General features: G+C 46.4%; 1 protein-coding gene across 1 annotated transcript in view; it reads left to right on the top strand.

The window, feature by feature from the left end:
• Nucleotides 1–7153: 7153 nt before the first annotated feature.
• The window catches only part of LOC132462706 (dipeptidyl aminopeptidase-like protein 6), a 67195-nt gene continuing 58818 nt past the window's right edge, over nucleotides 7154–15530 (top strand). Inside the window, exon 1 of the mRNA XM_060058405.1 lies at nucleotides 7154–8113. Coding sequence (XP_059914388.1) covers nucleotides 7919–8113 — 195 coding nt within the window. The 5' untranslated portion in view covers nucleotides 7154–7918. The remainder of the gene's footprint in view (nucleotides 8114–15530) is intronic.

Genomic DNA, 15530 nt, shown 5'->3' with positions numbered 1-15530 from the left:
CCCACACCCATTCCCGTGGAAAGGTCCTTGGTAGAGTAGTTTTTGGCAGGCTGAAGCTCAAACAGTTAGAGAACGGCACGCGAGCAGTCGAGCAAGTGAGCATGAAATACCTCAACGGGAAGAGAGTAAGGTGTGTGAGCGAGGGGGGGGAGAGAGGGAGGGAGAGAGAGAGAGAGAGGGAGAGAGGGAGGGTGGGCGAGTGTGAGGCGCAGAGAGACAAGTAGCATTTGGAACGCTCTGAGGAGCGGGATTTAGATCCTACCCCGCGCAACCCGTCTGCCACCACCCCTCCCCTCGCCCTCTCTCCTCTCCTCCCTCTCCCTTTCTCCCTCGCCCCGCCCTCTTCCAAAACCCCCCCATCTCCCCACAGCTCGCCCCTCTCCCTTCTCCCCTCCCCACTCTCTCCCCTCGCCTGCCCCCTCTCCTCTCTCCTCTCCCCTCTCTCCTCTCCCCATCCCCCTCTCCCCCCTCTCGTTCCCCTCTCCCCTCTCCCTTCTGTCTCTCCCCCCCTCTCCCTCTTTTCTCTCCTCCCCCTTTCCCTCTCCCTCTCTCCTCTCCCCTCGTGTCTCTCCCCCCTCTCCCCTTTCCTCTCTCCTCCCCCTTTCCCTCTCCCTCTCCTCTCCCCCCTCTCTCTCTCTCCTCTTCCTCCCATCCCCTCTCTCCTCTCCCCCCTCTCTCCTCTCCCATCCCCCTCTCCTCTCTCCTCTCCCCCCTCTCCTCTCCCCTCTCCCCCCTCTCCCCTCTTTTCTCTCCTCCCCCCTTTCCGTCTCCTCTCACCTCTCCCCTCTCCTCTCTCCCATCTCCCCTCCCTTCCCCCTCTCCCCCCACTAGTGGAGGAGGCAATATCCGTGAGATTGATTTGCCCGTGGCGGAGAAGAAGGAGAAGGAGAGGGGGAGGCGAGGGGGAGTAAGAAAGGGTAGAGGAAGAGAAGTAGGAGGAGAGGAGAAGTAGAGGAACATGGAAGAAAGGGTGGAGGAAGAGAGGGCGGAAGAGGGAGGGGAATTGGGAGGGGGAGAGGAAGGAGAGGGAGTAGGAGCCGGAGGAGGACAGCGAGGATGACGACGAGGGCGGAGAAGGACAAGGGGGGAGGAGGGGGAGGAGGGAGGAGGAGGGGGAGGAGGAGGGAGGAGGGGAGGGTAAGGGGGATTAGAGGAGGAGGAGGGAGGGGGGGAGAGGAAGAGCGGGAGGTTAGAGAAAATTCTGGCCACGCTTCCTGGACCCCTGGGTCACAGCCGCCCCTTCCTGCGGGGGAGTGCTCAGACGGCTCCAGCTGCACCCCCAAGTTCAGGCGGGAGAGACGAGTCGCCAGCCACCGCCAAGCCAACGCCACCGCCAAGACAAGAGAGGAAGAAGGAGAGAGAGGGAGAGAGAGAGAGAGAGAGAGAGAGAGAGAGAGAGAGAGAGAGAGAGAGAGAGAGAGAGAGAGCGAGAGAGAGAGAGGTAAGACAGTCAGACTCTCCACCATGTCTGTCTTTATTGCCACCCAGCTGAAGATTGACACCAGCGCCTCTTGCACAAGGGTAAGGGCCCTCTTTTTAGCATGCCTGGCACGGTCTGCAGGAAGGGAGGGGGCGGGGGTGCACGTCTGTGTTTATGGGTAAATCTCTCCTTTGGATTCCTCTGAAAAGAGACTGCCTGCTTTTTTTGTGGCAGTCACTGACTGCACAGGCATGGAAAAACAGAGCATCTCTCGGTATTTTTGCTTCTGTTGATGATTGATGATGATTTTCTTTTCACCCGTTTTCAAAATGGATTTGCAAAGGTTATGTTGGGGGGGGGTTAATTGCGTGCTGTGCTGTTGATTCAGCTCACCTGCCTCGTTGCAGTGCCTGTTGATTCACATTGCCACCTCACGTCTTTACATCACCGGGGCCAACCTCTTGGAAATCTTACGTGACGAGACTAGTAGGAGAGTGGATTTGCAAGGTCTCTCGCTTTCAGAGCAAAACGATTCAAACGAATGACTTATTAACATTTGATTGTGAACGTTGTGGCAAGCGCATCAGGGATTTTCATTTACCCTGCTACGGAGTGTTATGCATTAAGAGATTGTCAACAACAGAGAGTTTTATCAAGATCCACTAATGGAAAACACTTTCAGCTATGACGGAACTCTGCATCTCTTCCCTGATAATAACACGTTTTTCATTTACACCAGCCGATCAATTCTCATAAGAGAGTCTGGGCTGGAATGTAAAAGAGGGCATGCTATGCACTGACTGTGTAATTCCATTGCAAGGTTGTCTCACAGCGCAGCATTCATCCATCCTTGTCCCCGGGGGAATTTCAGAATATACTTAACTATTATTATCAAAAGCAACAACGAGCTCATTATTCATTGAAACATTGTCAGGCTATAGTAAATCATAACACTAAGGTAGCAGACCCACATCAATGAATGGCTTTAATTCAAACAAATGGGTACAGCAACCTTTAAGGTGCTAAACGAAAGTGTGTATGTTATTGAATGCAACAAATAAACTGTAGGGCAACTTAGCATAATGAAACAGTTTGGTGGGATTATTGCTCGCCGAGATCTTTGGAATGGGAATTGAGGTACTTGGGGTACTTGGGGTCGGTGTACTTAATTTTCTTGTGTCTCCTCTAAGTGAAGTCAATCTGTCTGTATCTCTATCTGTCTGTCTATCTATCAGTCTATCCCATCCATTGATCTATCTATCAATCTATCAATCAATCAAACAATCAATCGAACAAGCAATCATTAGATCAATCTTCCTCTCTGTCTGTCTGTCTGTGTATCTTTTGCTCTCTGTTTCACTCTCTTGATCACTCATTCTCTTCGTACATCTTCAAACACATAATCATGCAAGAAGCACACATACTCAAATACTCACTCTCTCACTCAAACAAATGTATTTTAGTCAAACAGGGTTGGTTTGTTTACCATTTTTCTTCGTTTAATTTGTTATTCTCTAATGCCCTTTCTCCCTCTCTCTATCTCTCTCTTTCTATCCCACTCTCCCTTTCTCAAAATGTCTGTCTAACTCCCTATCACTCTCTCTCTCTCTCTCTCTCTCTCTCTCTCTCTCTCTCTCTCTCTCTCTCTCTCTCTTTCTCCCTCTCTTTTCTATTTCCTCATGTCTGTGTAGTGAAACAGCCAGTGTAGGCGGCTGTAGGCGGCTGCTGCTCTACTTTAACCTTATAGTCACATTGTAGCGCGTTCAGCCCGCTTTAAACTTCATTTCCTCAGCGACTTATCTGCTCCCCCGTTTCAATTTTTCACCCACTGCATAGCTTTCCCCTCCGCCCTGTAAGGCTCTGAAAAGGTTCAGCGCCCTTCGAGATATCATATACCACCAACAGGCAATTGCCTTTTTTTCTCCAGTTTTAAAATCCCCCCGCTCAGAGATTCAGGGCTGTGTTTGAATGCTAAAGGGTAAGTAGGAATTAGACTTTAGCTCTCTGAGTCACAAGTCGGTTTTTGGGTCAAACTAGTTGATCAGATGGATGTTCTAAAGCATTTGCATTAGTGCCCTGCAAATGTTAGCATTTTTGGTCCATAGGGTCTATATATGAGTATATCGTGTGCGTGTGTGTGTATAGTATGTGTTCCGCTACCATGTATTTGGGAATCAGTGCTTAACCACTGAAGTTATGTGTGCAGACGAGAGACTGGTGCGGTTTGGACAGTGATAAAGTGCTTTGACTCACGGCGTGTTGTAACTGAATTCCACAGCGCTACAAGGCATGCAATGAGCCAAGAGCTGTAATGTAGTGTGGGGATGTGATTCAAGGATATGGATGCATTTCAATATACAATCCTATTAACTCAGGCCTCCACTGTGTATAATTGAAGTTTGATAAACATTGACAGAGGGAGTTGTTTCTACCCTTTTGAGGCTTGGGGGATGTCTATGAAAGAAGACACATTTATTTCCTCCTTCCCTTACGTCCTCCTCTATTTTTCGGCATGGTTGAGAGTTAAGACGTCATGTCTGTCACACATCAGGTGTTCAATGCAGATTTATTCGTGAAACTAATGAATGAATACCATTATTCCGGAATTCAACCAAAGTCATTATTGTCGGCCAAATAGGAAGAACGAAGCCAAGCGTTTGACTTGCACGATATATAACTCATTATATTATATATTTACACAGCATGTAGTTCGGAAGCACCCGTTTGACGGATGTTCGGAGGAAATTAGATTACTTTTTTTACTTTTTTTTTTACTTTTTTTAGATTACTTTTTTTACTGCGCCCGTACCTGGAGCGGATTGATCTGCTTGTGTATACCGCTGAATTAATACAGGTGTCATTTTGTCACGGGCCCGTGCACACAAGACTGGGGGGGCCCCATTGGGGAGCTCTGACTGGTAGCGTTTCCATTTTACTTGAAATACTGGTTCAATATCTCGGTGTGTGTGTGCGTTAGTATTGAAGAAGCTATATGAGAGATGCCAACATGGGGGAGGTCAAGATGGCGTCAAAGAATCTGCATGGTAAAACCTTTTAAGAGCGCCGGTCTGCTTCTGCCGGCCTGGCTCTTGACAGCGTTGGATTTAATGGCTATTGATTATTCATGATTCTGGACATGAATTGCTTTGCTTGAACTTAATCATGAGTGCATTTCGATATAACTTTCCCACATAGGGCTGAAGTTGCGTCACATATTTGTAATGATTTTACTTGCTTTCACCCTTTGGTTCTGGTGAACAATATATTGCGCTGACTATTGAGTGCTAATGCACCAGAGATATGAACTCTACCATGGATTGTGCGGGGCTGTTTCAGATTGAAACATTTCTATGTAGGAAGTGCAGTGGAAGGCATGTCATCTCGGTCTTATATGGCAGCGAAACGACCCTGTAATGTCGGTCAGCGACCATTTCACCATTTATCTTACAGGGAGATGCCACACCAACAGGAGCTGCCAATGGATATAGTGTAGACATGGGCACAGAGTCTTCATGACATTCAAATGATCCTTAGATGTCAGAGTCACGGCCATATTTAAGGCATCAAACCTTAAACAGAGGTCACTTTTGTCCAAAGCCACTGACAAACACTACATTGTCAGAAGAATGTCATGAAATTCAAATTTTCCTCAGAAGTCAGATTTCCGGTCACATTTTAGGCATCGTGCATGAAACCGAGGTCACTTTAACCAAAATCACTTCAAAGTGAGTCTAACAATCAGACAAAAGGAACTGGAGCAGCTATGACGGATCAAGAGACACCATCTGGCCACCAAGAACCATAACGATAAACCTTTGTATAATTGTGGCACTCTCTTCTCAGACGTGCGCTGCATGTGAAGTGGGTGTGGGAATTCGTTTTTTAACGTTCTGCTCCACCATAACTTTTGGGGAAAACACAGTTTTCTCCTCTCCGATTCTTCCCATATCTTGCTGCCATGCTATAAATCGTATCCTATGTATTTTATTTTTTGTTGGGGGGGTGAAGGCTTTGCGAGCGGGACAGAATTGTAGCATGTTAGTTCAGGTGGTTTAAGTGGTTCTCTGTGGGCCGGCGATAGGGGTACGGCAGGGAGCAGCCCTTAGCGCCACGCAGCCCTTAGCGCCACGTAGCCCTTAGCGCCACGTAGCCCTTAGCGCCACGTAGCCCTTAGCGCCACGTAGCCCTTAGCACTACGTAGCGTACTCCTCAGGGAGAGTTAAGGCAGTCAGTGGCTTCAGAAATGGCTTTCCAACAAGGTGAGAGAGATTGCAAGACATCCATCAGAGAGACACTAGGGAGGGCCAGGGGGGAAGGGAGGCTGTTAACCTGTTTCCCAAGGGTAGAAGGAAGTCTCAAGCGTTTATATAAGTCCCCCCAACACCTCGCTGAATATGCAGTGATGACAGGGACCAGGTCATTTACAGCGGAAAATTAAGATATAAATGCAAAATGAAGACGAGACATGAACTTACATGCATTATATACTGTATATATAAGCATAAATCTATGTGTATATGTATATATCAATTAATATGTGTATATATAGATATAATATACTAAGATATATGCTCCTCCTTTCTTTATTTCTCTGTTAATAAAAACCTTCAATGGTCTATAATTTCTACTGCAAAGCAGTTCCCTCTCTCAGGTGTACAAAGTGAACTTGTAAAGAACAAAGCGACAGACAGAAATCCAAAAACAGGAGCAGCCTAAAGAGAAAAGTGAAACTACGACCAGCCTCTGGCTATAGCTCAGGTGGGGTCCTTATAAATGTTCCACAGCCCTTTATTGAATGATGAACCCGGTTGTGATCGCTACTTTTTTGCATTCTACATCCATATCCTGTGGATGAGGTCCCATTCCTAATTCAAGATCGCCCTCCGGCGAGTCATTTATGGCTTGAGCCAACTCACGCTCAAGATGAATGGATTTTTGAAGCACACAAGTGCAGTTGGGTATAGTCCTGTTTAAATTCTGCCGTTGCTGCAGTTTTTCCACATTCTTGCAGGACGATGGGGAGGTGTAATTGGGGAAAAGTCAGTCAGACCAAAAAAGTCAGACCACACTATTAATTTCCAAAAATATATTTAACCAAGGAGAAAATGGGCGATTGCCCAGAAACGATGTCCCTAGTGTGGGGTGACCGTTTTGAGAGCGCCATGACCTACATGTGTTCGGCTCAAGTGACTAAAGAGCATGTAAAACTCTCTCATCAGCGACCCCCTCCCAGCCCAAAATAACCATAGCTTTTGCTTGGATGTCAGGTTTTTCAGATGAATTACAGTTTAATGTGAAATGCCTTTGGAAATACCAACGTACTGGTCAGGTCAGCATAAGCATCTTTATTCCTATCTTGATTTAAGTAGATAAAACAGTGTTTAAGGATGAAATCCATTCTATCCGATTCACAATATGTACTTTCACAAGAAGTTAGAGGCAAGGGTTTGGAAAAAAAGGTTAATTTGAAATAAGGGCTATTCAGGATTTTGAAGGACTCTCTTTTGTGTCCTGGTACACAGTTCTGTTAAAGTAAGAAACGAAGCATTCCAACCAGCGTAGGCTACTACAATCCATTCAGTTCGACTTGAGGTCATGTCGTCCATGGCCTGAGGTAGCCCGTCCTCCTGGCCAGCAGACTGCTCTAACTCAAAGCGCCACAAAGAGGCACCAAAGATCCGTCCTGATCCCACAAACCCACGTTTGGACATTTTTTTTCTTCCAATACCCATGTGCATGCATATGTAACGACTTTGTGCAACCCTTAATACAGATACGTGACGCACAATGACAACGTTGTGGCAAGTATAATATGCAATAGCTACAAAGGAGTCAAGGCAGTATTGTCATTGCCGGGTCTCTCGATATCTCCCCGGTCACTTCACATGCAGCACGCGTCTGCAGAGAGCGCGCCAGGGGCTTCCCGCGTCCTTCACACTGCACACGCGCCACGACAACGCGAGCCGGGACCCACCTGACTGTCGGCGAGACACTATCTCGTGCTCTTTGTGTTTTTCGGCAAAATCATCATAGGTCTCCATCGGATATCTGATTGTGGAGCTGGTATAGCTCAGTCTGCTATCTCACTGTCAGGACGAATCGGAGGGGACTGAAAAGGAGCAGAACGTGCTGCGACTGCGAAGAGGGGAACCTGAGCAACTATTGACACCTACAGCCCGGCGCATTGTGGACCGGGTCCGAACAACGTTACAAGAAATCCGGGGAGGAAGAGGAGGATCGCAATCAACCCCTTTTTATTGTATCTGAGCTGAGACCATTCATATATTGCCACCGAAGAGGCGTGTCCACTGCTTCTCCTGCCTCTTTATCCAATTGGAATTGGCGGTCATCGCTCATCGGTTTACGATCAAAGCGCGTAGAAAAACAACCGGCTATACCCGACTAATCAGAATCGAGCGGTGTTTTTTCCCGCTTGGACATGCTGTAGTTGTTGTTGGTGATTTTTTTTTCATTGTTTTTATTTTATTTGAACCTACTATGGCTTCGTTGTATCAGAGATTTTCGGGGAAAATCAACACGAACAATTCCTTCCCGCACCTTCCGCCCGAAGCCAGCCGCCTCCTGGGGGGGCAGGTAACGGACGAGGATAACGGCGGGAAGCCCCGCGAGCCGGTCCTCGTGGAGGCTCGGGTTCACGTGCCGTTCCGGAAGAAGAGGAGTGAGGACGAGGCTGTAAGACCATCTTGCTTTTATCAAAACCATCCCGGTTTCTTCCTTATTTTTTTTAAAACTTATGTCAAAATGGAAAGTTCTTCAGCGATACCGTAGGCCTATCCTACAGTCATACATAATTCGTGAGTATGAACTCCTTAGAAGAAAGTTAGGAAGCGTTGGATTTTCGCTGAATCACAGCATTGATGGATGCTCGTGAGACTATTGAGTTATGAGCTTTGCAAAGGTGTTTGGATATCGCACTTTCGAGTATTTGGCCCGGTTTTCTTTCAGATATTGATCAATATTACTTTCAGACCGAATTGTGTCTTAAATGGTTTTGTTTTGCATTGACCGCCTGGGTTTGTTATTGGAGCTGTCCGAGGTGCTGAAGCAGAGTTCAAACTCAAGTGTAGACTGTAACTTTGCTGCAATAACATACTGTATATGCTACATCTCTTTGTGTGTTTTATTCACTAGCTTTTAAATTCGGTGTGGAGACAACTATGGGCTGAACTCCATAACAGCGTCAATATATGTTATTTCACATAGTCATAATAATAAGACAACAATATAATAGCACGGTCACAGACATAGGTCATTATATAAATGGTTTCAATTTCTGTCCCAGAATGAATAGGTTGCAGAAAAAAATATTTATGTTCCCAGATTAAAGCTTTGCATATGAGGGAATGCTTGTCCCTATTTGCTGTGCAGTCTATACAGGTCCTCTGAACATTTATTTGAAACGCGTAAGCAATTAAAGCTCCATGCTTGGTTGAATTATTAACGTGTCACATCAGGAAGCATTATGTGCATTGGCAAAATAAATGCAACAATATTAATAATAAAACCATTCTAAAATAGGGTTAGGGTTAGGTGTGAGTACCAGTGTGCAATGCTCTGCTATCAGTGACCCTTCTGCTGTCTGTCTGTATCTCAGGATGTCCTGTCACAGCCTAGCTGAAGCTAACACCCTGTCTGTAGCTAATGCAGTCACCCAGGCTGGAGCTAACGCCCAGGCCGGAGCTAACACCAAGGTTGGAGCTAATGGTGTGTTCCAGATGCCTCGTACACCGTCCTTTCGAGTTGCAAGTGGGGAAATCTCCCAGCGTTCATGCGGCATTTCACAGAGGCAGAGGTTGGTCCCTCTTGGATTCTGAGAGTAGGCCTACACCGAGTTCAGGGAGGCAAACAAAAACCAAAATGTCTGTGCCCGTAAAGAGATGTATTTTCTTTGTATTTGTACCACGTAAGTCATTTTAATGTCGATTTTAAATGCTCTTTACACGCTTGATTACATTGCTACTTTATTCCAGTCACCAATTTATGCATTGCATGTTCTTGCTGTGATACAATGTAAAGTTGTGTTGATTGTTTTCAAGCTGGTTTACTAAAGATGCTAATGTAGCAATAGTAACAATACAAGTAACAATAACAATGACTAGTCAATGACATGACACAATCTCAAAGACGAACGGATACACTAAAAGTGCAACTCGGAAGGATGGTGTCCGAGGCATCTGGAACACATAATAACACCCAGGCTGGACTTAACACTGTCAAGCAGTCTGGAGCTAACACATAGGCTGTAGCTAACACCCAGTCTGGAGCAAACACCCAGGCTAAAGCTAACACCAAGTCTTGAGCTAACACCCAGGCTGTAGCTAACACCCTGGCTGTAGTAAACCCAGGCTGGAGCTAACACCCTGGCTGTAGTAAGGCCCCTGGCTGCAGCTGGCCAGTGGTCACCTTGAGGTCCCCGCGGCTCTGAGGTCCCCCTGGGCCGTGGTGGAGCGTGAAATTGGCTTTCGTCTCAGGAGATGGGAGACCATGACTTTTGGAGGGGCCATGGCCAATCGTGAACTTTGGTGTACAGTTTCAAGACGCCATATTGTTTAATTGTTCCATCAATGTCGTTTGGCAGGAAGAACGATCGGAATATTGAGTTCATTACAGTGATCGTTCAAGTTGTTTGTGTTATAATTTCTCCTCAGTGTTTGGTAACAATCAGAGAGAAGTTGTCATATTTGCATGGAAGTGAGGTTGTTACATATTCCAAGTGGTTTTCTACAAGATGTTTTCGGAGAACATAAAACTGCTAATTCGAGTTTTTTGAGACAGCCAAATTCTTTTACTGCTGCTATGGTGTATGTGTTTCCTTATTCCTTCAGCATGAGACAATTGGGAATACAGCCTTTAATTTGCTATTCTTAACAGCTCTGGCTGATACTGGAGCGAGCGAGAGAGCGAGGGAGAGGGAGAGAGTGAGAGAGAGCGGGAGAGAGAGAGAGGGAGCGAGAGTGAGAGAGAGCGGGAGAGAGAGAGAGGGAGAGAGAGAGAGAGAGAGGGAGCGAGTGAGAGAGAGCGGGAGAGAGAGAGGGAGAGAGAGAGAGAGAGAGGGGGAGAGGGAGCGAGAGAGTGAAAGAGAGCGGGAGAGAGAGAGAGAGAGAGAGAGAGAGAGAGAGAGGGTCCTTGATTAAACACAGCAGCAGCGTGGGTCTCTGACTCCTGTGACATCTCCACCAACATAGTGGTGAGGTGGGAGACGTTGACTGGGACCCGTTGGGACTTGGCCCCTGTTGACTCATCAACCGTGTTTCTATCAGCCAATACAGTACAAATATCAACAACAAGCAACGGGTGGGGCCTCTGTTGTTTGCCAACCCCTCCCACCCCCCTCCCTTGTGTGAATGAAACACAAGAAGGAGCAGAGAGGTCAAGGACATCACAAACAGATTCTGTCCAGTCAGGTGCAAACAAAAGTTGCGTGTGTGTGTGTCATTGTAAATCCCCCTCATTAAAAAGCCTTTATCTAGCCTTAACGATCCAGGTTGTTTTCATTCAAACTTTCCTTGGTACAAAGTATGAGTCAAGCCTGATTTTAAGCATCACCTGTGCAGATGAATATGACTCAGCCACATTATGTTTTAGTAGGATTCAAGATTGCAATAATTACCTTCCCGCCTCAGTTCCGCTGGCTTCAGGCTGCAGTAAAGTTTTAGTGGAGGCGTTAAGTCAAATTCAACACAAACACACCAACACTAAACGTCCAAAATTTGAAATATCTCCTGTTTATACTACTGCTTTCAAAATCACGGCAGGGTTAAGCTACCGCCTCGCCTGGATAGAGGCCGAGGTTGCAGAGGCAGCTCACGACGTCTCGGGAGAGGCTGCTGCCGTGTATGTGGGCCAGCAGCAGCAGCAAGGGTGTGCAGGGCTATTTCCAGGGCGAACCGCAGAGGTTAGCGACTGCTAGAATTACCTGTGCAGACTCTGTGCAGGCTATTATCACCATGACGTTAGCAGGCACAATTAGAATCATGGATGTTAAAGTTAAACAGGCCACAGGGTCTATGACATGCCATGACATATGACATGACCCTGACGCGATATTCTACACGCCATGGTCGTACAGTGATTTAAGCAGATGTCTTGGAAAAAGGCCAATTTCTTCTGAACGTCCAAACAGGGACAGTATTCATGCTGTTTTCAGCTCTTCTTCAGTATTCAGTTTATGCTGAAGAACACTTAACCTGATGGTTTGACTCTGTATCAGTAACTAAGTCATTATGTTGTTGTGAATTCAGGAAGGCGATGAGGTCGGAATGATGAATCACCTGCTGAATGATTTAGGAGAACATTGATTCCTGCCTGACTCTAATGCCAAAGGGCTGTTTAAGCTCCATCTCTTTTAGGCACACACAGCACACACACACAGACACACAAACACACATACATGCACAAACACAAACGCACACACACACACACACACACACACAGTAAACACACCTACACACACACACACACACACACAGTAAACACACATACACACCCACACACACACACACACACACACACACACCGGCACACACAAACATGCATAAGAAAACATCCAGCAAACATACACACAATTACAAACACACACACACACACACACACACACAGAACCTCCACACATACAGCCACACATACACATTCACACACACACACACACACACACACACACACACACACACACACACACACACACACACACACACGCAAAAACATCCAGCAAACATACATACAATCACAAACACACACACAGAGACACAGACACACAAAAAAATGCACACACACACCACACACACACACACACACACACACACACACATGAACACCCACACCGACGCATACACACACACACACACACAAACACACACAAACACGTAAACACGCATAACACACACACATGGTATTAGCTGCTATAATGGCTATGTGATCTGATCGTGTTCAGATTGTGTCTAAACCAGGGGTCTTCAGCGTTTTCCAGGCCAAGGACCCCCAAACTGATGGAGGGATGGAGCGGGGACCCCCTACTTATATATTGTATAAAATTGTGTTTTATCTTAAACTGGTCCTATAGTGCCATGTATAAATGTACCTTTTTATTTTGCATTCAATACTAAGGTATTCAAATAATACCCAGGTTCATGTATTCATGTTTTCATTTTAAACATGTGCAACGTACAGTGAGTAGGGTGGCCATGCCACTGCCATTCATAAACATAACATAACGTGATAAACTGATACCTGCCAAGATCAACAATGTCTGTCAGTTGCATGTAATCATGCATAAAAAGATTCAAATTGACATTTTTAAAACATAAATGTGGAAAGAAAATAGGTGATGTTTGTTAGTGTCTTTCTTATCACTCCGGGAGAAGTCCGGTAACTTATCAACCCCAGCGTGTCCGGTTGCTAAGCGACGTCAATGTCTTTGGCGGACTATTTCTCTGCTGATCGCTTATTTTCCCGATAATGACCGGTGTTCTGTACATTATCCCTAACATAACAGCACTCTCTCTCTCTCCCAACAGTCTTGGCTGTGCACTCTCATCCAAATACGTATTGTTTGCGGCGGAGGAGGGGGTAGATATAAAGACCGGACGAGAAACTGACGTTGCTGTGCTGTCCTTCGTAATTGAAGGAGCAGGCAGAGAAAAGCTCTCTCCTGCTGGGCTTTCATTAAAATCAAATGCATAAAAATGTCGCAGCCGGTCCAGATGTGTCAGGTGTGCGCAAGAGACCGTACGTACGTACGAACGTACGCTTACCACTTTTGTAAATGCCATATATATAGTACATTCGGATAGCATGATAGGAATAGATCTATTCTGATTAGAAATCGGATCAAAAGCGTCCATGTAATCGTGGCTAGTGTGTTGGATTCATGTTAATGTGTATTTTTAATTTTTTTCATTTCAATTTGTGGAAAAAAATGCGGGGGGAATATAAAAAAAATGTCTGATCAACCAAAACTTTCGCGACCCCCCTGCAGTACCTCCCCGGACCCCCTGTTGAAGACCTCTGGTCTAAACTGAACTGAGCCCAATCAGAAAGCGACCCAGACCACTTTGGGATGTGAGTGATCTTGGAGTGTCCACACACGACAGTTAACGCGCCCCGAGTGTGGTCACTCCCAAAACGTAGCAGTGAAAAGAAAGGTTGAACCCAGGCTTTATAGCAGTCTTTAGCAGTCTAACAGATCTCCCTTTTCTGGGTTTCGGGACTTTGCTGCACAAATCACACGGAGCTCACTCTGACGCTCAGCAGATAAAGAAGGGCCAGCAAGCAGCGAATTTGGATTGTCTGTCTCGCTCCCGAGGGCCCTGTGCAGAAGCCGATAAAAAACAAATGAAGAAAGGCTTCCTGCTGTGAACCCTGCCTCGGCCCTTGCCCTACCCTCTGTTACCGCGGCGATCGAGATACAGACATGCTGCGGGCCAACCCTACATCAGCGTAGGGTTTTCCGACTGCTGTTGCATCAACAGTGGATTATTGTTGCCTTCTGATGCTAAATGCATGACCTGCCTATGGCTACCAGTACCCTCCCTATACCCTCCACACACAACCCCAACCCCACTCCCTTCAACCCTCCTCCCTCCAACCCCCCTCCAACCCCCCTCCAACCCTGTCCCCTCTGGACACCACTGCATCTTCATCGACAGGACCTCCTGCTCCGCGTTGCCATGGTTGCAAAATGTGCGGTGTAGTGCCAGGCTTCAGTCGTTGCAAACACGCACACACACGCACACGCACACACACACACACACATGCAAATGCACATGGGCACGCACACACACACAAATACACACACACACACACATGCATGCACACACACACACATGCATGCACACACACATATGCACACACACACACACAAACACACACTCACACACACATATTCACATGCATGCACACACACAGACACACACACACACACACACGCACGCACACACACCACATACACACACACAAACGATTGCGGTGCCACACAGCACCCATATCACCAAGTGGAAGAACCCTAATGTCCGCCACCCTGCTGTTGTTTTAGTTGAAGTTGTTTGAAAAGCACTCTGTTGTGTGCTTTCCTTCGTGGAAGTGTAGGATGTGGTTGGCGTGATCTCCCCGTAGCTCCATATCGACCTGTTTTCTCATTTATTTGCTTGTTTCACTGGTTTCCTTAAAGCTACCCTCCCCATGGGCGAATTCTAACAGGTCATCCATTTGGTAACTCAGTGCTCCCCCGACAACGCTACCCATAACACCACTCTCCCCCCCAACGGACCTGTCAACAACATGTCAACAATGTCCCTGAATGCCCTCTCTCTCTTTCTCTCTCTCCCTCTATCTCTCTCTCTCTATCTCTCTCTTTCTACCTCTCTCTCTCTCTCTCTCTCTCTATCTCTATCACTCGCTCTCTCTCACTTTCTCTCGCTCTCTCTCTCTCTCTCTCTCTCTCTCGCTCTTTCTTGCGCTCTCTCTCTCTCTTGCTGTTTCTCTCTCTCTCGCTCTCTCTCGATACGGTGCATTGCTGGGTTATTACTGGAGCTGCCAGGGAAATGTTTTATTTTGTCACTCCTCCGTGGTGATAAGAGGACTCTGCGACTCATACCTGTTGGCTGTCATTACATCAGCAGGAACCCTTGCCTCTGTATCTCAGGGCAATACTTCAGTACGCCACCGACTCTTTGAAGCACTGTCAAATTAGCCCGCGCATGTCCTGGTTGCTTTCTCCAGTTTTGCTTGACTTGGTTGTGCTCGCCTTACCCCTCAGCTTTTACTGTTATTATCTTCTGAAGACAAACCACCAGTGTCTACCGGGGTTTAGTTTAGTTAAATATTCATGCGTAGCGGGACACTGTCTTAATTTTTTTATGTTATAATTTTTTATTAGTAAGCCTCATATCTCTTCCCTGTTTCACACCGGGATCGTTTATTTTCAACACCGATCTGCTTCTTCTGTGGATGGTCTTCTGTGGCCTAGATGTGCTTTGTGTGCTGCATCTTGTAAGTCTCTTGCCTTTAATTATTAGTGTGGTATTAATACGGCACTTTGAACAACATGACAGTTTAACACAGAAAAAGGTCAAAATGATTTGTTTTTACAATA

This window comes from Gadus macrocephalus, chromosome 8 (genome assembly GCF_031168955.1).
Source record: "Gadus macrocephalus chromosome 8, ASM3116895v1".
In the NCBI taxonomy this organism is placed as follows: domain Eukaryota; kingdom Metazoa; phylum Chordata; class Actinopteri; order Gadiformes; family Gadidae; genus Gadus; species Gadus macrocephalus.
Note: the sequence above shows the minus strand (reverse complement) of the source record. Positions and strands in the feature narration are given on the sequence as shown.